This window comes from Pseudopipra pipra, chromosome 7, assembly GCF_036250125.1.
Source record: "Pseudopipra pipra isolate bDixPip1 chromosome 7, bDixPip1.hap1, whole genome shotgun sequence".
Lineage (NCBI taxonomy): Eukaryota > Metazoa > Chordata > Aves > Passeriformes > Pipridae > Pseudopipra > Pseudopipra pipra.
Window position 1 is genome coordinate 140720 of NC_087555.1, and position 25823 is coordinate 166542.

The window sequence follows — 25823 nt, forward strand, 5'->3', positions numbered from 1 at the left end:
CTAAATAATAGCTTTTTAGAGATCAACTGAAAACGTTCCCAGGTAACAAGCATCCAAACAGACAACTGATAACTAACTTCATTACACAGACTGTACCTCATGTATGGAACAGCACCTCTAGTTTCTTGGAGGCAACCTGCTGGCCCTTGAAAAACTTCCTTAGGAGTATCCAGCTAAAATTCTGAGGTCTTCTTCCATCAACAAACAGTCCTAAAATATTTGAGAAAGATTTCAGGGCTCTCCTTAAATGATTAAGATCTCCTTCCTTGAAGGCAATGAAGGCCTCCTTGGCTGAGCAAGTGATGAGGGTTCTTGTGACCAAAACTCGGCAGCTATGACTGTCCCTGTGCCCAAATAACACCCTGTCCCATCCCAGGTACATCTCCTCCAGCACAGAGGAGCAGAGGCACATCACCAGACCTCCAAAACAGCCACCCACAACTGACAGGAGGTACCACCTCAAGACACAAACCAGCAAAACCCACCCAAACTCCTGGTAGCTACCTGGAGGCACTCAGCACCAGTTGCATGGCCAGGATAAAAAAAACACTACTTCCAATCTTTATGTAGTTACTTTCCTATTTATTTTACTTCTCCAGTGTTGAAAAACAAAAGTAATCTGCTGAGGCATCTCAACTGCCTACACATGACAAAAACTACAGGTATGTAAAATCTGGTGTCCTCTGCCCTTCCAGTTTTCCCACTGGCTTAGGGAATAGCACTGCCTAGAGGTGGAAAATCAACTGCATTTTCCAGCTCACAGAATTACAGGATGGTTTGGGTTGGAAGGAATCTTAAAGCTCATCTCATTCCACACTCTGCCATGGGCAAGGACACCTTCCACTAGCCCAGGTTGCTCCAAGCCCTGTCCAACCTGGCCTTGGACACTCCTAGGGATGGGGCAGCCACAGCTTCTCTGGACAACCTGTGCCAGGGCCTCACCACCCTCACAGGGAATGATTTCTTCCAAACATCTAAGTTAAATCTCTCCTCTCTCAGTTTAAAACCATTCCCCCTTGTTCTATCACTACCTGCCTGTGTGGAAGTTGTTTGGGGAACATGAGAGATGCCTTCATGGCAGACTTGGTTCCTGTTCCCAGAAAACAACAGTGTTAGTATGAAATAAAGGACACGAGTTCAAGGAGAGTTTGGACAACACTCTCAGGCACATGGTGGGGTTTTGGGGTGTCCTGTGTAGGCCAGGAGTTGGACTTGATGATCCTGATGGGTCCCTTCCAACTCAGCTCATTCTGTGATTCTATGACATGACATGTCTTTTCGTGCACAAAGTAGAAGAGCCTCTGCTGTAAACTATAAACTCAGTTGAACAGCACAACTACAGAACTGGGTTTTCCTCTCAAAACAGTTTTTCCATCTAAACTTGAAGAAACAGTTTGACATCTGTGATGGCAACTACCTCAGTTTATCAGAATGAACTAAAGAAATAATAGCCCAAATCCAAACCACAATCCCTATGGCCCTTTTGAATTGCTCATTTAAAATTCTAAAAAAAATTAAGAAAGTCTAGCAACTGGTCACCACAATGAAAAAAAAAAGCTTAGGAGAAAAGGACATACATGTTGCAATTGGAAAAAGCAATAAGTGCCGTTTATACATGATACAAAAGCTGTCAAATGTGTCTCCTTCCCTTGACATAAAACAAACTCTTTTTGAACTTATGTATAGAAAGCATTTGTTTGTAAGACACTGAAACCAAGTTCACTGACACTTCAAAAGCTATGAAAATTCAGCAGCTATTAAGCAACAGGAATCTATGGGTAGAAGACAAAAGGATGCTACTCCATGTCATAATATCCAAGCAGTGACTGCTTTTACTGCAGGTATCAAATAATAATATGTTCCTCATTTATTCTGGAATACTCAAATATTCAATACTCAGAGCAAACACAGCATAAATTATTTTTCAAACATTCTCTCATGAAAAATAGTTTCACATATTCACATAATACCAGCGAAGAACTCTTTATTTCTGACTTTTGTCATCTCTTATGTTTGAAAAATTGTATTAACTGATGCCTTGGTACAATTGACAGCCTAAAGCTTCAACACAATATTTCAGTACTTGAAACAAAATGATTTCAAAATCAATGATTTTAATGCCACTCCTCCTTTTAGAGGATCATCTGTAAAAGCATGGGTAAGAGCAGTTACCTTAAAAGAGAATGTGATTGAAGCCGAAGGAATTATTCACATGAGCAAAATTACCATAAATGTGTTCAGGGGAACTTAAGCTTTAATCTTGTTGATGATTTCACTATAGGTAATGTTTAAACATTTACATTACTCATTTAGCTGTTTTAAACATTAGTCAAACTGAAATAGTACAATAATGCAACCTCCAGACTAAGCAGCAGCTTTTGAAAGGCAATGGAATTTAAGAAATCAAAAGTATTAGTACTTTTTAGACAACAGCTAAAAAAAACCCCTTAGTCTGGACTACAGATACACTGTGGACAGGAATTTAGGCTACAGGACCAGCAGGGACAGGACAACCCACCCATCCCAGCCACACTGACCGATTTTGGCACTGGAGGGAGATGCCCCACTTCTCTGCAGCAGACGTTCCTGCAGCAGCTGATAAAGCTGCTGGAAGCTCTTGTCTCTGCTACAGTGATTGACCAGGGGGTTCAGCTCAACACATTCTAAAAAAACACCTGTACAACCTCCTTCATGCTTCTTTTACGTGTGTTCAGCATATAACACAGGAATGCAAATCTTTCTCTCTTTGAACAGCAGCGATACTTTTCAGCCTCCAGAACAAGGTAGACTGATTATTTTCAGTCTTACTCCTACCCTAAGGCAAAGATTAGATGCATGTGAGCACTTTGTACTTAACATTAGTCCTCAGAAAAATGCCTCAGAATAATAAAAGACGCCAAATAAATATCACTCAGTTCAGCAGTGTGCAAAAACATGAGATTATGTCCTGCACTAAGGACGTATGAATATCTTCTCTAGCTTTTACAGTGCGAAGTCACTCTCCACAGTCCCTAAATGAACTTTATTGCTTCAGGAGTGCCAAACCAAGGCACCTTATTCTGAGACTTCTACTTTTAAACACCTAACCAAAGAATTCTTTAAGTTTGTTGGTGAGAGGCAACTTGATTGCAGCTTATACCACCAAGATGAAGATAAAGTAGTAGAAGAGGGTGCTGCAACTTCAGTAAAAAGACTTCACCAAACCAAAATCTACAGACTGGAAAAAGGGCTTAACACAGACACTGTACACATTTCATAGAATCACAGGAACACAGAACAGTTTGGGTTGAAAGGGACCTTAAAGACCATCTTGTTCCAACCCCACTGCCAGGGAGGGGACACCTTCCAGGGCAGGGACACTTCCCACCAGCCCAGGTTGCTCCAAGCCCCGTCCAACTTGGCCTTGGACACTTCCAGGGATGGAGCAACCACAGCTTCTCTGGGCAACCTGTGCCAGGGCCTCCCTACCCTCACAGGGAAGAATTTCTTCCCACTATCCCATCTAACCCTGCTGTCTGACAAGTGTCTTCCCACTTGTCCTGTCCCTCCAGGCCCTTGTCCAAAGTCCCTCTCCAGCTTTCTTGGAGCCCCTTTAGGCACTGGAAGAGGCTGTAAGGTCTCCTCAGAGCCCTCTCTTCTCCAGGTGAACACCCCCAGCTCTCCCAGCCTGGCTCCAGAGCAGAGGGGCTCCAGCCCTCGGAGCATCTCCCTGGCCGGCTCCAGACCCGCTCTAACAAGCCCACATCTTTTTTATGCTGAGGACCCCAAACCTGGACACAGTACTCCAGGTGGAGCCTCATGAGGGCAGAGGGGGAATTTTGGGCTTATCCTTTGACACTAATCCCAATGCCAATCATTCTCCATCAGCCTGCAGCTCATCAACAGCTTTCCCTGTGGGAGATACATCACGAAACTGTGTCTGCTGTGCTCAAAATGCCAGAAAGCACAAACTACACTGGGGAACCAAAAATCATGGATTGCATGTGTGTACCCAAAGCCAGGACACCCACTAACAGCCTTTCTACCAGGCTTAATATTATTATTTTTTAAATATATGTTATGCATCTAATGTGGGAGAGTTTCAGAGCTCTTTAATCCTTTGGCTTTAACTTGAACACTACAGGAACTCCACGCACAGGGAAGTTAAAAACACTATGAGAGAAACCTGAATCATGCTGTTTTCCTAACAAAGGATTGGGTAAGCTGGAAATCACGTTTCCAGGTCAGTTGTTTTCTTGCTGCTTCCCTATTTATGGATGTAGAGCCATTTTGTGATCTGGGCAGAGCTGGAGACTGCAGGAGAGCAAACTGGGTTTTCTTCCCCAGGGAGGCCCACTCTGAGCCTGTCCCAGAGCATGCATGGCATGCATGGCAGCAGCAAGCCAAACTCGAAGCACCCTGTGTTTGTGACTCAAGTCTAACTGACAATCTGCATTTCCATGGTGGAAGCTTCCAGGATTTTGGCATCTGTGTCTCATCACTGCAATATTTCAGGAAGAACAAGCTGCTGGACTTCTAAGAATATAAGTGTGTTACCTCTCACTTCTACAGTCACATTTCTGCTTTTCCCCCACTAAAATATGAGCATATTTGAAGAACTCCAAGCTGACTGTTGATGCACCTTGACTCCCAGTCAGTCTTCTGAGTTCCTCTCTAACATAAGACTGACTCACACTGTCCCTTCCAGAACAGTTCCTTGTGTTATTCAATATTAAAAATCTATATGTTAAAAAAAAAAACAACAAAACCAAAAAAACCAACAAACACCAACCACACATAGTGTAAAATCTGACTGCCATCACTACTCTGGTGTGTGGGCAGAGTGTTTGCCATCACAGAATATTAGACATTTTACAGCCACATTGTGCAGAAATGGCACTTACCACCTTCTTAGTCAAGAAATTGTAATACATCCCCCAAGTTTGATAAGACAAGCAAGGAAAGCACCCAGATTTGGATAGGGCAGGAGGAGAGGAAGAGAGAGGGAAGATGCTGGCATGACTGGGCACAGGTCAGGACTCTTGGCCTGTATTACTTGCACATGGAATCAGAATCACTAAGGATAAGAAATACCTCTAAGATCATCAAGTCCAACTGTTAACCCAGCACCTCCATGTTCACAACTGAACCATGTCCCCAAGTGCCACATCCACACACCTTTTGAATACCTCCAGTGATGGTGACTCCACCACTGCCCTGGGCAGCCTGTGTCAGCACCTGACCACCCCTTCAGTGAAGAAATTTTTCCTACTATTTAATCTAAACCTGCTCTGGCACAACTTGAGGCCATTTCCTCTTGTTCTGTCACTTGTTACATGGGAGAAGAGACTGACCCCTCTGCGGCTACAATCTCCTTTCAAGCAGCTGTAGAGAGCAGCAAGATCCCCCTTCAGCAAAAACCACAGCAGAGGGCAACCGGACTAAGACTTGAGAGTGTATCAAGATGATGACTGGAGACCACAGAAGAGAGTTTTGATACATTCTCCTCCAAGGGCTGAATTGTCAGGAGGTAACTCATACATTAGTCCTCCTTATAAATAGCTTTTCAGATAACATCTTTTGCTGAGTATTGAAAGTTGTTCCTGATAGCCAAAGGAAATGAGACCAATGAGAGTCGAAATACTTACATCTGTTTTACCTACTCAGTTAGTTACAAGAAGTGGCCCCAAAGAATCTTTCAGCAAGACAAATGTGAAACTATACATATTTAGAGGGGAAGAATTAATTAGTCGTTTATGAAAGTTTCAGATCATAGAATCACAAAATGGTTTGGGTTGGAAGGGACATCCAGTCCCACCCCCTGCCATGGGTAGGGACACCTTCCACCAGACCAAGTTGCTCCAAGGCCAATCCAGCCTGGCCTTTAATGATTCCAGGGATGGGCAGCAACGATTTCTCTGGGCAACCTGTGCCAGTGCCTCACTACCTTCAAAGTCAAGAATTTCTTCCTTATATCTGATCTAACACTCTGCATCTATCTACTCTCTTTCTGCTTAATGTCATTCCCCCTTGTGCTATCACTGCTTGTCCTTGTAGTGGGTAGAGAGAAGGAACATTTTTTCTTGCCATTTGTGTGGTTGGAAAAGTTCCAGTAACAAAAAAATAAAATACTAGGGCTGAAAAAAAATTGGTTAAAGGACTGTAATCTTGAATAGAAACACAGATGTTCAAAACGTGTCAAGCTGAAATAATTCATTTCACTGCTCCATATGAAATACAAAATGCTTGTCCCAACTTACATCCAAAACCTCACCTTTCCCTATGTTTGTGGGCTGTTCAGCTGTGGCTTACCAGAGCATGGGGATTCCCATACTGCTTGTGCTCTTTTCCACAAGCATCCCAACTAGCTCAGCTTTAACACCTGCTATAGCTATCTAGAGATCCATGTCTTGAGCTGCTGCAGCTCTCAGTGGCTTCTCCACCCTTTGTGCATTTATAGACAAGAGTCCTTCCAAATTTATTAGTTTTCCTTGAAATCAGAGGGCCCGAGTTACTTAAATGGTGGTTGCTCACAAAACTATACTATGGCAGTAACAGCTACTAGCAGCCATATTATAAAAAAAAGGGGGGTGAAGAAATTTTGGTCTTAAAAAGGCACAAAAATATAAGTCATGTGGTTTTTTTACCCCCAGGAGTTAATAAAATTTAAGTCTTAACAATGGGTGAGAGGAATGGTATTTATTTCAGTTACACATATTGAGCTTCCGGTGTTATTTTAAATATAATTTAGCAACATTACAACATCTTGGTGGGTTTTTTGTTGATCCCACATTCGATCCTTCAGGTTCAGAAGCTTCAGAGAGGATCATGTACCCTATAGGAACCCATCAACCAAACTGTGTACTACCAGTTTACCAGAGATCTCACGTGCATCAGTGAAGCTTTGGTTAGAAACCAGAGTACTGACCTCACCTTGATATCCAAATGGCTTTTCCAAGTGTCCCCCTCTCAAGAAACTGTAACTCTTTTGTAACAGTCACCATCATCAGTCAGATGGGAAAGTGATGGAGTTAATACCATTTGTATCAAGAAGAATAAATCAATGTGGTATTTGACAGGACACCATAGTAATTAACTAGTTCTGCAGAGATGATGGCATCTTCCAGAATGAGAGGGCTTAAAAAGGGAGAGGACGGTCCTGCCAGGGGGAGAATTTACCAATACAAGAGAATTATTAATATCAGGTACTTGTCACTGCATGAGGCATGGGAAAACTGCACACAGGACCTGTTTGCTATCTCTTGCAAATCAGCATCACTTCAAAGCAGAAGGCAAATAGGGAAGGACTAGAGGGTGATACATGGCACAGGGAGTTCAAGGGAAGTGTCTCAAGAGCTGCTCTGCCTAAAAAAACAAATCAGAGTCTGGCTGTGCAAATACAGGGGGGAGAGGGAAAGAGGGAAGCAATTATCCATCCTGGAAGGGAGCGCTGTACAGAACCAAGGGCAAGAAACAATCAATGCTTTTCAGGTAGAATTGATACACACTGCAAATGTTGGCAGAGCAAGTACAGTAGATTAGCCACAAGCACATCTATTTTTCTACACCATTCCAGAAAGCATGTCTGGGTGGCCCCAGGAGGAGGGCAGAGTTGCCAGCCTTCCATGTGTGTGCAGGCAGACAGCAGCCAAGCAGCACCTGCTGCCATCCAGCCCCGAGCTGGCAAGGAAGGATGAAAACTCGAAGGGATGCCAGCCTTCACCTGGGGACATGGGGCACTTGCTTGTGGTTTTGCTGGAAACCAGAGTTGTGTTTCCCTTGCCTTGTTGTATCTCCCCTCCAGGCAAAAGCACAGCACTGCAGTGCCATGCAAGATGCCTGCTGCCATCCTCCCCATCTCACAGGGTACACACGTATCTGGACCATCACCACATCCTTCCTCTGTCTCTGCTGCTCCCCACACCTACACCAATACACACATAAGGCCCAAAGATGACCCCATCATAGGTCCCCAAGATTTTAAAAGCAGCAACAAATTACCAAAGAGAGGAGCATTGCTTCTGCACAGACTATGGCAGACCCACTCCAGCAAGAGGGTGGAAATTTCCCATTTCCCTGGCACACCAACCCAGGGGAGCAAATAACTCAAGACATAACACTTGCTTCAGGTTCAGTACAACAAAACTACAGAGAGGAAGAGCCATTTAATGCTATCAAGACTACCTAAGTGACCTCAGCCACAGAAGCAAAGAATACGTTAGTTCATATGTGAAAAAACCATGTTGAGTGGAATTTGGATTAGGCACCTACTTTAGTGACCTTTTACTGCAGTGAAATTATTTTTAGACTGAAGTTTTTATTCTGGACAAAGTACTGCATATAAAATATACATATGCATGTATTTCATGTATATACACATACTGCATGAGTTTTCTGTGAAGTAAAGAAGCAGCTATTGATTCAGAAATACAGGGAGTTGGCTGTTCTCTGAAGGATAACTGAAGCATTGGGAACATGCACTATACAAGAAATCAAGACTTTAGCTCTGTGAGGTGAAATCCTTCAATAAGAACACCAGCAGTCTCCTAAGACATATCCAAAAGTCGGTTACTCAAAACTAATCCACTGCACTCACATTAAAGTAGCATTCACTAGCAATATTGCCAGGACAATGTACACCTGAAGTGCAGCAAACTGCTGGAGCAAGAGGTGTTTGTATGCATTTGAAGCACCACTGGATGTAAAAATACCCATGGATACAATTAATACAATTTTTGTATTTGTTTGTATTTTGTATTTTTACAATTTATGTCCAGTTTGGACTACAGCAACGTACCAAACCTAGGCAAGAATACGAGAAGGCAGCAAGGAAGGTCACAGGGAGGAGCACAAATACCCAAGCCAAAACCTTTGCTAATGCTGAGGAGCTCTGCTACACTGAAAGCTACAGAGAGAAAAATTCCTCTCCCTACTTTCTACTACTGCACTCTAAAAGCTATGACCTTCAAATATTGGCTTTTTTTCCTTTAGCATTCAAGGCAGCCTGTTTCAGCCAAGCTGTCCTATAGATCAGGTGATACTCTGGCAAGAGAGTAACAGTCAATAGCCATATTCCTCAACAGAGCTTTTATTACAAGAATAAAATGCTGTATTTCCAGTCCCTTCCATATTCACTGAAAGCCATCAAGAGCAGCTATTTAGAAAACGTTCTCACATCTACTGGGGAAGCTCGCTTAAGACTGGAAAGCCAACTTTAAAAGAAAGTAAATCTACTGAACAAGTGACTGAGGAAAGAATAGATTGAGAGGAGAGCAAAGAACAGCTCTTCTTGGGGTTGTCCTGTGCAGGGCCAGGAGCTGGACTCCATAATCCTTGTGGATCCCTTCCAACTCTGGATATTCTGTGAACTCTGAACTTAAAGCAGGCTTATGCTGAAAGCCAGCAGGGGCACCACGGATGCTGAGAGAAGCTGTGTGTGTCCATACTCGAGCTGGGCAAACTGAGAAGGACCTCAGAAGGACCATGGCTCCCATTCAGCTGAGCTGCTGACTCTGAAACCAGACTAAAGTCTGCACGAGGAGCAGTTGGTTTTGTCTGAGAAAAAAATGCACGAGAAGAGATGAAAAATGAGCAGTGGGGTTGGGAATACTGTCCAGTAGTACTGGGCTACAAAAAAGCCATCACCATCTGAAATGCAGCCATAGGAGAACGACAAGCTGAGAAAAAACTATGGAGTTAGAGGAACACTAGCTATATTTATTTAAGCTATATTTATCCAAGTTATCATATCTACTCCTTCTCCGGAGTGACGTGACCGTGGTCTAATGTCAAGAGATGATATTCCTGGTGTGCTGGAGGCCTCAGCAGAGCTGGGAGCAGAGGGGACAGGGCAGGCAGAGTCGCTAGGCACAGCGGCCATGCAAACTCGGTACCTCCGGCAAACGGGGGTGAGCAGCCGAAGCAAGGCACTGGCGCTGCTCCCGTGCAGCCGGACCGAGACGGGATGCGGGATGCGCCGGGATCAGCAGGGCGGAACGAGCTTCCCTCCCCGCCCCGCTCGGTACCACGGAGAGCTCCCTCCCATCCTTCCTTCCTTCCTCCTTCCCTCCCTCTCTCCTCACCAAACAGTCATTTTACTTTCCAAGCAGGAAAAAAACCCCAAAACATATCACAGACTGTATCTATAAGGAATTTGTACACAGAAGAAGTACTCTTGATTGCACAGAAGTTATAAGCATGAAGAATGGTACTGTCTTCCAAAAATATAAATAAATTACCACCTTGGCAATAAATACAAGCCAAAGCCCAAAAGCACTATTTTATTTCCAGGCAAGTTCATTCATAGATCTTATTAATAGTGAACCTGATTCCTTTAGAAACTTAGGAGCAGCAGAAGGAAAAGCATATAAGAAGATTAGGTTAATACTATATTTAAGCATATGTAAGGACAGTGAATGAAATACTGATTATTCACTCATTTAATTCAAGAAAAACAACCATTTACTAAGAATAGCTTTCAGGGGATAAGAGAAGAGAAACTAGGCTGCACCAGGGAAAAAAAAAAACCAACCAACAGAGCTACAGTAGTACTCACTATCCCTCATTATCCGCATTCGTCAGCACTAAAGTCTGTGGAAATCAATTGATATCAAAGCATCAAGCAAGGACAAACTACCCAAAGGCTTTCAGACTAATGCACCATTTGCACTAGTTGAGAAGCATTCCCAACTCATTGTGATCCTCATGGAAAACAGCAGAGTTGTATTTAATGTAACTTTCCGGATTTTTTGCAAAGACACGGCAAAAAACCAAATTTTGTTGTTTTTTTGTTGGATGGAAGGACCTGACAGTCCTCACGGAATAGAGGGGAGGCTATTGAGCTGTCACCAATTTGAGCATGTACAGTAGGTTCTGGAGTGAAGAGAGGATTTTCTCCATTTTCATGAAAGGTTTTTCTGGGAGACTTTGCCCCTTTGCCTGTACCTTGCCAAAAGCACAGGCACACATGCTCCCAACCAGACCTTCCTGCTTCCGCTTGCCTCAGCTGCACTTTGCTGTCTCACATTCTTAAGAGCTGCCAACTCAGCGAAGGGTCCCAATTTAGCTGCTGATTAATCAAAGTCTGAACACTCATTAGGGATGGAAGCACAGTCCAATCACAAACTTATAGGCAGTGGACGTGCCCCTGTAGCTCATCTCTGCACTCACTGTCCCCCAAGGGAGCCCGCACACGCTCTCCCCCCTCCGTGCCAGCCCAAGCACAGAGATGGAGACAAGCAGGAGATTGTCACAGAATCACGGAATCATTAAGTTTGGAAATCACCTCTGAGACCATTGAGTCCAATCATTAACCTAACACTGCCAGGTCCATCACAAAACCACGCCCTTGTGTACCACATCTGTGTGTTTTTTGAACACTCAGAAGCATGTTCCCAACTCAAATTAAAGTGCTGGTGCACACACCCAACCCACAACTGCCAGGATCACTGGTTTGAGTTAAGCATTAATTTCCAGCTCCTCTTTGTTATCAAAACACAGTATCACATGACATCCAACTGCAGAACACCACTTGGCGCTGGTAAGCGGCGGGAGATAAAAAGCATCTGTGAAAATATGACTACAAGAAAGTCTGTATAATACACATTAAATCCCAGGAAAGCAGATCTGCTCTTAGAGCTCCAATGATAACACTTAGAGTGCTTCTAACCAAGAGAGGGGCTGCAGTTCCAGAGAAGACATCAAAGCCACCGCTGCTGAGAAAATGTAAGTGTGCCACACGGCTACTCTGAAAGGCTTACAGATAAAAAACAATGGGAATATGCTTTAGTCCAGCTGGAAAAGATGACCCTGGTTTAACATGGAATATGACTGGACAGTTGCCTGTGAAACAGCACCCAGACTTTGTGCAAGACCCCACAGGCAGCAGGTCCAAGGGGCTGCAAACCTGCACAGAGTCAGCATCCAAAAGGGGCTGCTCAACCAGCTGACAAGTTGTAGCTACCAAAATTTAAGTGAGAAAATGCTATTTCTCTCTCAGATTCAGAAGCTATTCTGAAGGAGATCTCTCTCCCCACATAACACCCCATACTAGTTTCTATTCTGTGGAAAACACACACTACAAAGTGCTTTCCAGGTGTAAACTTGACTGAGGGCTATTGGGGTTATAAAAGTGAGTAAGCATCTGACAAAAGAGAAGTTATTTCCCCCTCCTTTGATCTCCCAGTGTGAGCTACTTGTGCATGTCAAGAGCAAGCTTTAAAACCTGGGCAGTGGAGGAGGGATATAACCCTGGTTCCCCCACTGAGCCAGCTTTATTACAAGTTTCTCCCAAACAAAGCACAGTTCAGCCATCAGCTTATATTAATTCTTCTCATTTTTGAGAGATTTACATATACCAGCACTGATCCTCTGTTTTTAGCCGTGAAAAACATGGCAAGTCTAAGGCCAAAAGCAGCATTGAAATGCATTATCTTAGTCTGGGTTTGATCAGAATGCATTTTTTCTTACTATCTTCCAAAGAGCAGCCAGGATGGACCACACCAAGGCTCCATCATCTTGAGGGCTGTACTCTTCCCCCAGAGCAAGCCTACAGAGATATTTTCCTTCAATACTCCCTCAAGTCCCTAGTAATTTCTGCTGCACAACTTTCCTGATTTATGGTCTGGACCTTGGTATTTATATTATCCCTAGCTGGAGTCTTCTGCTGGGGTTGGCCAGACTTTTCCATCTAATCTGCATGGAGTGCAAACTTTATTAATGAAAACATAGGGCTGATCATGCTTTTGAATTAAAGACCCCACTATGCTCTTACTGGAAGTCATACAAAGAGTTCTGGGGGGGTTTTATTAAGTACTCAATACCAGTGCTCAATATTTGAGGGGAAAAATAAAAATGCATTTTGATTCAGAATGGCCTTTGTAAAAGAAGTTTTATAAAATCTGCATATAAAGAAAGAAGTCAAAGATATTTTTTTCCCCTCTAATAATTTTCCAGCAGACTGTGCACAAATATTAGGGTATAACTAAGCAAGGAAAAAGGCAGTGAAAGCTTAAAACTTAAAGGCTCATTTGCTAATAAAGTTGAGGAGCTGAGTAAATCAATCTAAATAAAAATCAACCTCATTTTAGACACACTGAACACTTTCAGCAGAAGCCCTTCAGAATGGCAAAGGCAGGTACTAATTATCTCTGCAAATCTCAAAACCTACACAGATTAAATGGGAAAAAAATACTCCTAGTTGAGGCTGCCTCACAATTCCTATGTAAAAACTTCATTTTCACATTACATCTTACAAATGAAAAAAACTAGTGTTTTCCATACTTCCTTGTTCTCTTTTTGATCAGATTTTAAACAGTTCATCTCTTTCCAGAGCTGATACAACAAAATTAAGAGCAGAAAGGAGGAGCCATTGGGAAATTGAAAGTTTGAACTTTAAATTGGCATTGGTATAGTCCTCAAACACAGTATTACCCATGGCCCACCACCAAATTTTTAATGCAACTTAAAAGTATCATAATAACAAAAGCATCAGGAAACAAAGTAATCAGAGACTACCCTCTACCATGTAGCACCAAACTCACCCCCAAATGAGGAAGATTTCTACTTTAAATTCAAAATAGAGTATATTCCTCCCACGTTTTCTCTGAACGAGGATACTCGGGATACTCACCATCTTACCCCCAGGACTCGAGATGAAGATCCAAGAGTCCATTCTATTAAAATCTCTTTAAAACAAATTAAACACCAAAATTCCTCTTCAATCTGCTGAGCAGCCCTTCCTTTTGCATCTCTGCCAAAAGCACTCTGCGCAGAAAAATCCTGGCCCGGGTGCTTTCCTGCACCTATAAAAGGACATTATCCCAAACAACTGCAAGAGCCTTTACAGGGAAATCCAAAATCTTCATTCATCTCCCTCCCACTTCAGCCCCCAAGGGCAGGGTGAAGAACTGTACCCAAAACCTTTCTTCTATCACCTATGACAATGAAAGATTGCTGGTTAGATCACTCCTCTCCACCTCCACGATGGAGAACAAGGATACTCAGGAAAATAAGGATACAGCTTCTACTGGAACTACCTGTGAAACTTGAATTTCTGTTTGTCTCCCTCCCACAAACATCCTCTGATGTCCAATAATATCTCTTTGCACTCAGCCAACAGCTTTTCTTTCAGCAGAGCACTGATGTGAGAACTTCCTCCTCGCAGATTCCTGCCCTCACACGACTTCTCAGCACTGGCCTGTGACATATCTGCTCTCTTGTCAGATCTGATGGACTTTTTCAAGGTGTTGACCAATTTGATTTAGAGACACTGCCCTTGTGATGCCATGCAACGGGAAATCAAGCTCAGAAGCACAGGGAGGTGGCAGAAGTTCCCAATAAAGACATTTTTTATGAAGCGATCCTGATTTAAAAGCACAAACAGCATCCTCACTTTAGGAGACAGAAACACAAACAGACCTACCCTGAACCATCAGGGAAGACATTTCTCCACAAGAAAAACAAAGCACCATTCCTCTTAAAGCACATAAAGGAAAAAAAAATATTAAAAAAAGTAACACAATCCACAAAGACATAAACCCCTAACGCTGTAGGAAGGAAAGAAGCTTCTGGCCTCTGAGCTCCCTGGCTTCCATAGATACTCATATCACATATAAAAGCTCAGTAACAACCAACTTCCCCCAACACACATCACTACTGAAAGCAGCCCGACCCCTGTAACCCAGGCTCCTCTAACCAGGCGATACCCACAGAGGATACTCTGCAATCAGGTTATTCCCTGGCTGTGCCGGCAGCAGGCTGGCCGTGCATCCGTGGGGACAGCACTGAGTCACAGCCCTGGGCAGCCAGAACTGACTCAGCTCCGTGCTTCCCGCCGGGAACAGAGGCTCAAGGTAACCCCGTGCAGCTTTGGTGGAGGGGATGGATTCCTTCGGCACAGGGAGAGACAAACACCGCGGCCGACACAGAGGCAGAGAACAGAAAGCGATCCCAACTCCCTTTGCAACCAGACATTCTTGAGAGGATGATTGTCGGGAGCATCACTCTGGGCTCAGCTCCCACAGCAGTATCAGTTATGTGGGTTTCCTTTTTTTTTTTTTTTTACATTAATTATTTTTTAAATGCACAGAAGTGCTGCTGCTGTGGTCAGCTACAGCCTCCAGTACTTACAGCTGGCTTCTGCCAGCTCCCAGAGTCTGCTGATGGCCTCTTCAAGGATTTAAATTGCAAAAATAACTATTTCTCATACCTACCAAGGATTTTAATTGCAAAAATAACTATTTCTCATACCTACCATACCAAAAAAAAAATATTCACTTAAAGGACTGAAAAAATGTTAAACAGTAGGAAAGAGCAAAAACAACCAGCCACACTGTCTGCAAACAGGAAAGAAACTTGCTTTAAAACGTCATTTCATTTGCTTACATAATCAACTCACCAGGCTTTTTTTTTTTTTTTTTTGGTCATGCAAAATTTCTACTACAGAGGAATTTCCTTTAAAACTAAGGTACATAAATAACAGCTTCTACTGATAAATACAGCCCAAACCCACAGTTTCAATCCTCGGCACGTAAACGTAAGCTGAAATCCACGCTGCAGCAGCTGCACGGCCTGAGTGTCAAAGGTGCCAAGCACCTACTGGTTTCAGAAACAGCAAGAGCACTGGTCTCTCTTCATCAGACCACGTCCTCAGACATTCCAGCAAAGACCCCCAGGGTCCTGCACCCACCAGATTTCAAACACAAAAAGTACCAGCCTGACAAGATGCTCCCACTGCTAGCACCTGGGGACAACCTACTTCAGCCTCCCCTAAAACCACCCTGGCACCCGGGAGCACTGACACACTCCATCCAGCCCTCACAGGCAAAGAAACACTCCTCATCGGGGGCACAACCACCACTACTGTCCCCAAAACTTCCTCAAATCACAGATGACATCTCCAAAACACCAATGCTGAGCTGCCATCACGCTGTTTTAACAGGAATGCCCTGTTCCCTCACAGGATCTCTGGAGGCAGCGGTGTGGGGGAAGTTTGCCAAGGAGACTTTTACTCACTTAAACCAAAATACAGGTGGCTTTTAAAAGAGAAAAAAAGTCCCATTTAGTTATCATAAAAGTACTTCAGAAGACTTAGTGCTCATAGCAGCATGTTGCTGAGGGCTCTTCCATTCCCAAAACACACACAGCCCATTTCCATTCCCTAAACACACACAGGCCACAAAAGGGCACTAAACTTTCAAGTGAGCAGATAAATCTGGATAAACTGGGGGCAAATATCAAAATGGGCTGAGGTCTGTGAGCACAGCAGGAGTAAAGTTATGAGACATCTCCCATTTCAGACACCAAGCACAATGTCCTTCCTGGTACCTGCTCAGAAAACAAGTGTTCATAGAGCAAATTCTCCTCCTGCTGAAGAAAGCTGGGCTTTTTTTTTTTCCCCTTCTCTCGAGCAGAGGAGCCAGTGCTCTTGCACAACAGCAACACCAGAGAAGCCTTGGCCAGCATGCTGGCTGTTGAAAACAAACTTTAACAAGCACGTGCGCATGGGAAGTTTGGGCCACAGCTCATCCGTCACGCCCTGATAACCACCCAGAAAAACATGAGAAAATTCCTCATGCAGTCCTTGTTCTCAGCTGCTGAAAGCAAGAGCTGTGCACTCATGCAGCTGTGCCTCGGGAAACTTGGGGAAGGCATCCTATGAGGGAGCAGCACAGCCAGGATCAGGCAGCGCCTCAGAGCAAGAGCGATGCACCGTCACTGGGCAAAGCCAACTGCTGGCCACCTCTCTGTCAGAGTGGCAGCGCACAGAGCATGGATTTCATGGAAAAAACACGACCTTGGGCTGCCAGAGGAACAGTGGGAAGCTTTCTGCGTGGCTGTGTCAGCCCTGAACAGCGAGGGTTACTGAGCCTTGCCTCTGGTCAGCACACAATTACATGCTGTAAGGGCCAAGGGCCACATTATTCACTGCAGCAGGAAAAAAAAAGACAGAAGATTTGGCAAAACCCCCAAAAGCATCTATCTCGGACATCCCAGAAGTAACAACAGTCATTCAAGATGTGACTGGTTTATACTACGAGGCTCATTACGCAGGGGCCTGCCTATTTTTAGAGGTAGATATCACTACAACTGAGTGCTAGATAAACCCAAACAATTATTTCAAAAGGGTATTCCATCACTAATTATTCTAAACATCTTGTGCACTCTGGAAGGTTGGCCTGCTGCCACTCTCCAGCATAAAACAGCTCCAAGAAGGACGCTACGACTTCACTCAAACAGTGGTGATGGGTAACTCGCAAAGCCAGCAGCGTGTCTGTGAGAGCCCCACGGCCACAGAGAGCTCATTACCGGCTTGGGTAAAATAAAATATAACAAGAACCGAGACTGTAACCTTGTTTACGCTACAAAATACATGAAGGTTTGAGGGTGTTTTTTTTATTGTGCCACCGAAAAGAAAAATAAATAAAAGCCCAGGCCAAGGACCAGTGAGGCTGACAGCGGCCACGCTGCTCATGCATCGATTTTGTGGTTTCACCAGCCCAAGTGCAGAGTCCCGAACGCTCCACAGCCCCTCTCTGGCACGACTCCCTCACCCGAGCCTTGAGAGGTGCCAGGTGAAGACGGGCAGAAACCAAGCGTGGCCCGGGCCAGCGCTGCCCCCCGGTCACCAGGCACCAGACAGGCACCCTTCGGGGGAACATTTTTTTAATCAAACGAGACTTTTAACAGCACAATCACAGACCTCACGACCGCAGTTCCGCTCCAGCGCAGACCAAATCCAACCAAATCCCGGAGGAACCATGAAAACCAAAACCCACCGGGGGCCACAGCAACAGACGAAAAAGGGCTCAGGGGTGGTGGAGGGGGTGGGGTGGAGGTTATCCAGCCGGGAAGGGAAGGCGCTGGGATGTGCAGCCGCGTTTCACGCCCGAGCTGCTCTCCAAGGACGCGCCGCCTCCCGCTGCAGAGGGCGGGCGGCGGGGCCGGGGGCGCCGGACCCGGCACCGCCAGAGGGGCTCGGGGGCCCGGGGGGCACCGGGGGAAGGGGAGGGCGGTCAGACCACCCCTCCGCGGCGGCGGGGTCCGGGCACGGCGGGTTCCCCGGTCCCCCGCGGCCCCGAGCGCCCGGGGAAGGCGCCGCGCCCGGGAAGGAGCCCCCGGGGCGGGCGGCCGGGGCCAAACTTCCCGCGGCGCCGCTACCCCCTCAAAATGGCTTCGCCGCCGCGGCCCCTGCCCGGGTGAGTCCGGCCGGGCGCCCGCCCCCGCCCCGCCGCCGGTACCGGCCGGGCCCCGCTCCGCGCCGCACTGCGCCCCCGCACCGGCGCCCTCGCCGCGGCCCGACCCCGCCGCGCTCAACAGGTGCGGGGCGGCCCGGGCCCGCCGCCACCGGCACCGGCGCCGGCACCTGCCACCGCGTCAGGACCTGGACAGGTCCCGCGGGGCGCTCCCGCCGCTGCCGCCCCGGCTCACCTCCCGCGGCGCCGCGCCGCTGTCCCGGGCCCCGCCGCCGCCGCTCCGCCATGCGCGGCCCCGGCCGAGCCCCGCGGCGGCCCCGCTGCGCCGCCGCCGCCGCGGCCCCGCGCGCGCGCCGCCGACGTGCAGGCCGCGCCGGGCCCGCCAGCGCCGCGAGCCCCGCGCGCGGGGAGGGGCCGGCGGCGGTCGCGCGCTCTCGCAGCGCGGGGGATGGCGGCGGGGGGCGGGGCTTGGCCGTTCTGGGGGCGGCTCTGATTGGGCGAGCGCGCGGAGAGGCGGGGCGAGGGGCGGGCATTAATTAATCCCCCTCAGGGAGTCCCTGCCCAGCTGGGATCCCCCGCTCCCGCAGCCTCTGCCCGGGGACAGCCCCAGGGCTGCCGGACCGGCCTCCGCGGGGCTCAGAGCTGGGGACAACTCCTCAGCTGGGCCGGGGATACCCAGCACCTGCTGCAGCGCCCGAGGACTGAGCCTCTGCCGTTCCAACATCATCCTGGATGAGATGTCCCTGTCAATGTCCCTGTCCACGTCCCTGTCCATGTCTATGTCCCTGTCCCTGTCCATCCCGCCATGCCAAGATGAGAAGGCCAAACTGTTTTCTAGGGAGCAGTGAGTGATTGTGCCGGTTTAAAAGGAAATCGGTGGAAATGAACCCAACTCGAGAGATTACAAGTCAGAGTTACAATTTACTAAAAAAAAAAAAAAAATTACAATAAATGCAACGATACAGGAAAACTAGTTTTAACCCACAAAGACAGATGTATAAGCCCACGCCCTGGGACAAGAACAGAAGGGTGTTCATCCACCGCTGTGCTGAGCTCCACATGGTCCCCCCCCGGGGGCAAAGGAAAAGGAAAAGAAACCTGTTGGTCTGGACGATGGTCCTGTTGAAGTGATGATCACAGTCTTGTCAAGAGTGACAGTCTGTTGGAACTCTGGTCCTCCTCTGGATCTGACAAGCAGTACCAGAAGTCCCAAAACCCCAAGATACGTGCTCAGGTTCAGGTGGGAACGTCCAGTACCTCCCCCAGGGCAGGGAGTTTCACAGTGGGTGATTTAACTCAGCGAGTTGTGGGGTATTTTTGGAGACTTTGATGGTGTAGGTTGTTGCAGCTGCCTGTTATGCCAGTCCACTATGGCCCATTAGCAGAGATGCCCCCTTGGGCTGGAGGTGAAGGTGCTGATGCCTCCTGGAGGGGAGTTATCACAGCTGAGTCATGGGTTTGAAGACAAAGAAACACTCCTCACAGGGTTCTTTAACACCCAGCTTGTAGCCTCAGGTATCAGGTGTGCCCTGGGCAGCTTCAGCAAATGATCCATTATTAAGAGTCCCTCAGAAATGACACAGAGGTTGTAGAATACACACTTTTGGTTATAGCCACGTGGTGATAAAGTGGTTCCAGCTCCTGAAACTAGAACAGTGATCTCCACCCAAACACCACCAGCCAAGTTCATCAGTGCTTCTACCACGGCTCTCTGTGTGCATTATGGCTTCAGCCTCCTGAAGAACACGATTAAATAATTACTTTAAAACTTGGCTCTCACACGGTCTCTTTGTGACAGCAGGCTTAGAGCACATGGCCACTTGGGGAGCAGGTTTCTGAGCAATGACTTGCATTTTGCTCTTGACAAAGAATCACAGAATCCCAGAATGGTTTGGGTTGGAACTGACCTTAAAGCCTTTGTCCAACCCCCTGCCATGAGCAGGGACACCTTCCATTAGACCAAACCCCGTCCAACCTTACCTTGAACACATCCAGGGATGGGGCAGCCACAGCTTCTCTGGGTAATCTGTGCCAGGGCCTAACCACCCTCACAGCCAAGAATTTCTTCCCAATATCCAATCTAAACCTACTCTCAGTTTAAAACCATTGCAGATCATTGCAGTTTAAAGACATCTGCAGATCCTGAACCAAGCTAAGCCCATGGGATGCTGCAGAACACAGCAGAATGCAGCACTGGCCTTGCTCTTCCCAGTTTTCATGATTTTTCAGACCTGCAGCACGGTATCACTCCTCTCTGCACTTCATAGCAGAAAATGTCCCAAAGTCTCATTCCTGGCCACAGCTGACCACAGACATCTACAACTAGTCAAGGAGAAATGTTATTTCCCAGGTATCTGTCCCTTTGAGGTTACCCAACCACCCTTTCAGTGGAGAAATTTTTCCCAATATCCAATCTAAACCTCCCCTGGTACAGCTTGAGGCCATTTCCTCTGGTCCTGGATATGTGCTGCTGCACCAACCACCTTGGTATTATGAAAACTTCGTGCTGAGAACTCTACTTTCTCACCCATTTCTCCAGACTGTTTGGATGGTGACATCCACATTACCACATCCCTTCTATGCCCAGCATGGGCTCCAGGTGCAGCACTGAGCAGCTGTTCTGCTCACATGTGGCTTCTTCCTTCTCTCTTTGTTCTGGGTGGGGTATGGATCCGTGCAGGCGTCCATAGGGAGGCAAACAGGAGCAGCACAAAAGCCAGTGCTGGAAACAACAATCCATTTTTGCACTTCCTTCTCTCAGATGCAACCCTTTGCCTCTGCCCCGCCTGGGAGCAGCAGTGCCTGTGGGCAGGCTGCTCTTGGCTGGTGAAACCTTCACCTCCGGGAATGCCTGTCTGCATTTCCTTACCCTATTTTATTTTCAGCTCAAGGAATTTAACACTAACTGCTACATTCTTTCCCCTACTTTAGGACTAGCAGTGAAGCCAGCAAGGACAAAACCATGTTCCTCAGTTCCACCTCTGTCTCATGGGCCACAGCAGTTGTGTCCCATTAGGATGTTGGGGAAATCACTGCTGGGGCAGGAGCAGGGGGGCAAGGCTGAGAACTAATGACTGACGAGGAGCAAGTGCTCCTCCACTGGGCTGGAAGAGGCTGAGGAGGTGCTGGCCCAGGGACAGCTGGTCCCCCCAAGGACATCTGGATGTACACCCCTGGACAGACAGAAATGCACCCAGGGATGTCCCCTTTAGCCCCTCTGGAGTCCAAGGACAAGGAGGGCTGCTCTGTCCAGCTCCAGCCCTCCACCGGAGGGAGGAAAATCACCCCCAGGGCCCCCATGAGGGCTCACGCTGGGAAAGAACATTGCCAGCAGGTCGAGGGAGGTGATCCTGCCCCTCTACTCAGCCCTGGGGAGGCCACATCTGGAGTGCTGTGTCCAGTTCTGGGCTCCTCAGTACAAGAGAGACATGAAGCTCCTGGAGCAGGTCCAGTGGAGAGCTAACAGAGTTAATCAAGGGACTGGAGCATCTCTCTTTTGAAGGAGCTGGGCCTTTTCAGCCTCGAGAAGAGACGACTGAGAGGGGACCTCATCCATGTCTATAAGTATCTAAAGAGGGGGTGCCAAGAAGATGGAGCCGGGCTCTTCTTGGTGGTGCCAACCAACACGACAAGAGGTGATGGGCAGAAACTGATGCCCTGGAAGTTCCACCTGAACACGAGGAAGAACTTCTTCCCTGTGCAGTGACCGAGCACTGGCACAGATTGCCCAGAGTATGTGTGGAATCTGCCTCACTGGAGATATTCCAGAACTGACCGGATGCAAACCGGTCACACATGCTCTGTGCCACATGCTCTGGGACAATCCTGCTTGAGGAGGGAGGTTGGACCAGACGATCCTCTGTGGTCCCTTCCAACCTGACCCACTGTGATTCTGTGAAATGGTGCAGGGGTGAGGGCGGGGTGGGAGGCACAATGTGTTCCCAGACTCCTCATCCTGCTGGATGGCCAGCCCAATTCCACCATGGATCAGCTTGGTTCCCTGCCACTGTGGGATGAAAGGGGCCCCTCCCCAAATAGCACTGCCTTTGCTGAGCTGCACCACTGTGACACAGTTGCTGATGTTTATGAGACCTCACATTTTCCCAAAGCATCCAGACCTTGTTGTGTGAGGGTTTTTTTTGTTAGTTTGATTTTTTTTGGCTTGGTTTGTTTTTTGTAAACTTATTTTAATAAATGAATGGCTTTTTAACAATGACTTTTTCATCAAAGTCCTGGGAAATTGGAAATACTAGGCTGTCGCTCACACAAAACCACCACAAGCCAAAAGCAGCTTCACAATTGCCACACTCTGAAGTGATCTTCCACCTCAGGGCAACATGATTTGCAAATTGGCCTTGCTCCTTAGAGTCCCCTCACCCCAGGATATGGCTCAGGGCTCAGTTAACACCGGTGGGTGTGGGGCTGTGCCCAGTATAAGGCTCCTGCACAGGCTGGTGGTGCTCCCTCAGCATTCCCCAGCCATGGCTGATGTGCCAGCCAGTGTCACCAGCAAGGCTGGTGCAACACTGGACATCCCTGTGGGACAGGGACAGGGAGTTTCAGGAGTTTCAGGAGCTGAGATGACTGTGGGCTTGCCAGAGCCACAGATTTCAGAAATGACCAACTCTTCCCAGAAGCGTTGCCTGTGATTTCAGGGAATTTTCTTGAAACCTTGCCTTGCTGCCGTGCCCATGACCACCAGCTGGAACCTCCTGCTGCTGTTTAGTGGCTCTGTCTGCATGTGCCCTCTGCATCACACACTGGCATCTTCTGCAGGCATTTTGCCTGTGAGCTCTGACCTACAGAGCAGAGTCCAAAGTGACACACTCCTGTTTTGGCATCCCAACAGCCTTCAGGGCAGGTGCTGAACATATCCCTGTCTGCTGGCCCTGCCATTCTGGTGCACAGCTCTTGCAATATAGAATTCCCATCCCACACCCTCCACACTGCAGCCGCACCTTAGATCTAAGATGCCAGTTTATCCAGATCTACTTTCAGATTCCTTGACCTCACCTGAGGATGAGGTGGATGCACTGCCAGACACATCACCTCCTCCACCATTCTGTGCCACCAACCCCACAGAAGCTGCATCCCTGAAAAACCCTGACAGCAGATCCAAGCTTGGTAGTTTCTCCCTGCTGTTGCCATATGATCCTCGGTGGAGCAGCTGCCAAGCCAAGGGAACCTGCTTCCAAAGCCATGCTGCAAAGAGAAGGAGGGAGGATGTTTAACCCATTCCTTGCAGAGTGGCAAGCTGGCTGTCCCATGGAAGGACAATGGCATCCTCACTGGGGCGGTGGCTGCCTGCTGGAGGACAACTGGGGAGCACAGCTGCCTAATCAAAGATTTAACTGCTTTGCAGATGGTCTGCAACATGAATTTCTAAGGCCAGCACACGATTCAAGGCACTTTAGCAATGCTCCTGTCTTCTCATCCCACTTGTGGGACAGGGTGGAGGAAGGGTGGAGCTGGCTCTGGCTCCCCCTTTGCCAGCTGGGTGGCTGTGGGCATGTGGCTGTGTGGTGCCACACATGGAAAAGTGACCCCCTTGGGTCACAGTGGGCAGGCAGGACCAGAAGCCAAAGCGCAGGACTGCCCTGGGGACAGTCTCAGGAGTGCCCAACAACAGATCATGAACCAACCTGCTCAGTGACCAACACAAGGCCAATTTTTAAACCATGAGCACCTAAGGAAGTTCTGATCATGGCAGATGAAATGCAGTGTAGGCTTGGCTGTTACTGCTCAGCTGCGAGGCTTTGGCACAGAGACAGACCGAGCTGACCTTCTGTGGAGCTGGGACAAGGAGAGGTCAAAACAACAAAAAAAGCAAACTTAACATTGGGAATTAGGAGGAGGGAAAACTGGAAGCAAGATCCAGCAAGTGCCATTCAAGTACAAGGACTTAAAAATCCCAAGATTTTTGGGAAAAGGGAAAAATGTGTGAAAAAGGACTGCTTGAACTGGTTTGCCACTTCTATTAGGCTGGTCACCATCAGTAGCAGCATCCAGAGCTCACCCCAGGTGCCTGCAGCATCCCCTGCTTCTCTGATACACTGCACTGCACACTAAGCAATGACGAGCACCCCAAGTGTTCACTCGGAGCCCGCCGCCAACATCAGGCACTGTGGGCATGGGACCCCTGAAAGCAGCACGAGCTCTGCCTTTACACAGAGGACCAGAAGGCGGGTGGAGGAACATCAACAGATTTGTAAGAGCTAAGTGTCTTCCCACAGCAACACCTCCCTGCTCCCAAAGCAAACGGGTTCGTGCGGCAGGCAGTGGTTGTTTTACCCAGTGAAGTGGAAGGTGTTTAGATTAACCACCATGTTGGTGAGCAGTGATTACATGTATCCAGGACAGCTGTATATGTGTTCAGATGAGACGTATCCAAAACAGCTGTAAACACAGCCACGTCCCCTCTGCCTGGCACACCAACACTGCTTCCAGCCTGGAGCCCGGAGCCGCCGGCATGGCTCCGGCCCGTGGCACCGCGGGTGCATTCATAAACCCATCAGACAGTGTCTGGGCTTGCAGCCCTGGCATGCTGTGGGAGGCACTGATCCCCCTGTGGCCCTATCCCACTGCAGGGCTCTGAGCAGCCCCCTCCTCCCTGCCCAGCCGCAGAGCCTGTGGAGATCAGGGGGCCAGGAGCAGAAGCATCCCACAAGGAAGCCACTCTTCTTGCCTCTCCCCTCACATGTGTTGGCTTCTGTCCCTCAGTCCCTCAAACAGCTGGGACTGGCTAAAGCCAGACAAACCACACTTTAAATACAGATGAAGTGTTCAGCTGAGAACAGTCTGTCCTCCTGGCCCCTTCTGGTGTCTGTCTGTCCATCCTCCCAGGCTGGCTGAGTGTGGAACAAAGGGTTGCCTGGGCCAGGGTGATTATCTCTTCCTCCATCTCCTTCCCTTGGGAGGATATCCTGGCATCATGTGCCTTCACCTGCTCGGGGCCTGACATTTGCTCCCTTTCCAGCACCTTCCTGTTTGGGATATTTCTTTGTTTTAGCTTCCTTTTCTATTTATGTCACTGAAATCAAGTCCAGGGAGCATAAAGTGAACAATGTGTCGCATGCCACTGTCAACAATCCTGCACAGCAAACTGCATCCTACACACTCGTTGAGCAGACCTGCTATGGCACCAGAGACCCTGCCACCCTGCTGTGGTCCCCACCAGCCCTGTGACATCTCACTCCCTGTCCCCCAGGTCACTCAGTGTCAAAGAGAACCTGCACTAGATTAAACCACAGAAATCCTCACTTTATGAATACTAAGCAAGGGGTCCAGATCCCACTCCTCACTGCCCTGGGGTAGTGCCCTCAGGGACAACTTTGGCTCCCCAGATGTTTGGGATGAGGAGCCACAATGAGCAGACACAGCCAGACCTGTGTGCTAATGGGAGCAGTTCATGTGCAAATGACACTGAGTTCACACAGGGTCACCAACTCAGCCTGTCTGGCATGGAAAAACCAATCGTTAAAGCAGAGAGAAGCCCTTAGATGATATTTTATGCACCCTGCTTGGAATCAAGCAACCTGGAAAATCTCAGAGCATTCGCATGCAAAGGTCTAAGTCTTAACAATGCTGCTGGCGAGGCACTGTGTTTTGCCTGCACTATTTAACAGCTTCCTCATAAGGAAACAATTGAAT

General features: G+C 47.8%; 2 protein-coding genes across 5 annotated transcripts in view; both read right to left on the minus strand.

The window, feature by feature from the left end:
* Positions 1 to 18506, minus strand: part of ADARB1 (adenosine deaminase RNA specific B1) — a 70342-nt gene extending 51836 nt beyond the window's left edge. The window contains exon 1 of one of the 2 annotated variants that reach the window (XM_064660109.1): positions 18409 to 18506. The gene's annotated coding sequence lies outside the window, so the exon portion shown is untranslated. Of the gene's footprint in view, positions 1 to 96; positions 187 to 18408 lie in introns of those variants that run through there. The other variant, XM_064660110.1, reaches the window with a different exon arrangement.
* A 568-nt stretch (positions 18507 to 19074) lies between these two features.
* SLX9 (SLX9 ribosome biogenesis factor) overlaps positions 19075 to 25823 on the minus strand; it is a 56099-nt gene continuing 49350 nt past the window's right edge. The window contains exon 7 of one of the 3 annotated variants that reach the window (XR_010431781.1): positions 19075 to 19909. Coding sequence is in view for 1 of the 3 variants with exons in the window: in XM_064660123.1 (XP_064516193.1) it covers positions 19529 to 19598 (70 nt within the window). In the remaining 2 variants the exon portion in view is untranslated. The remainder of the gene's footprint in view (positions 19910 to 25823) is intronic. The other 2 variants (XM_064660123.1, XM_064660122.1) reach the window with 2 other exon arrangements.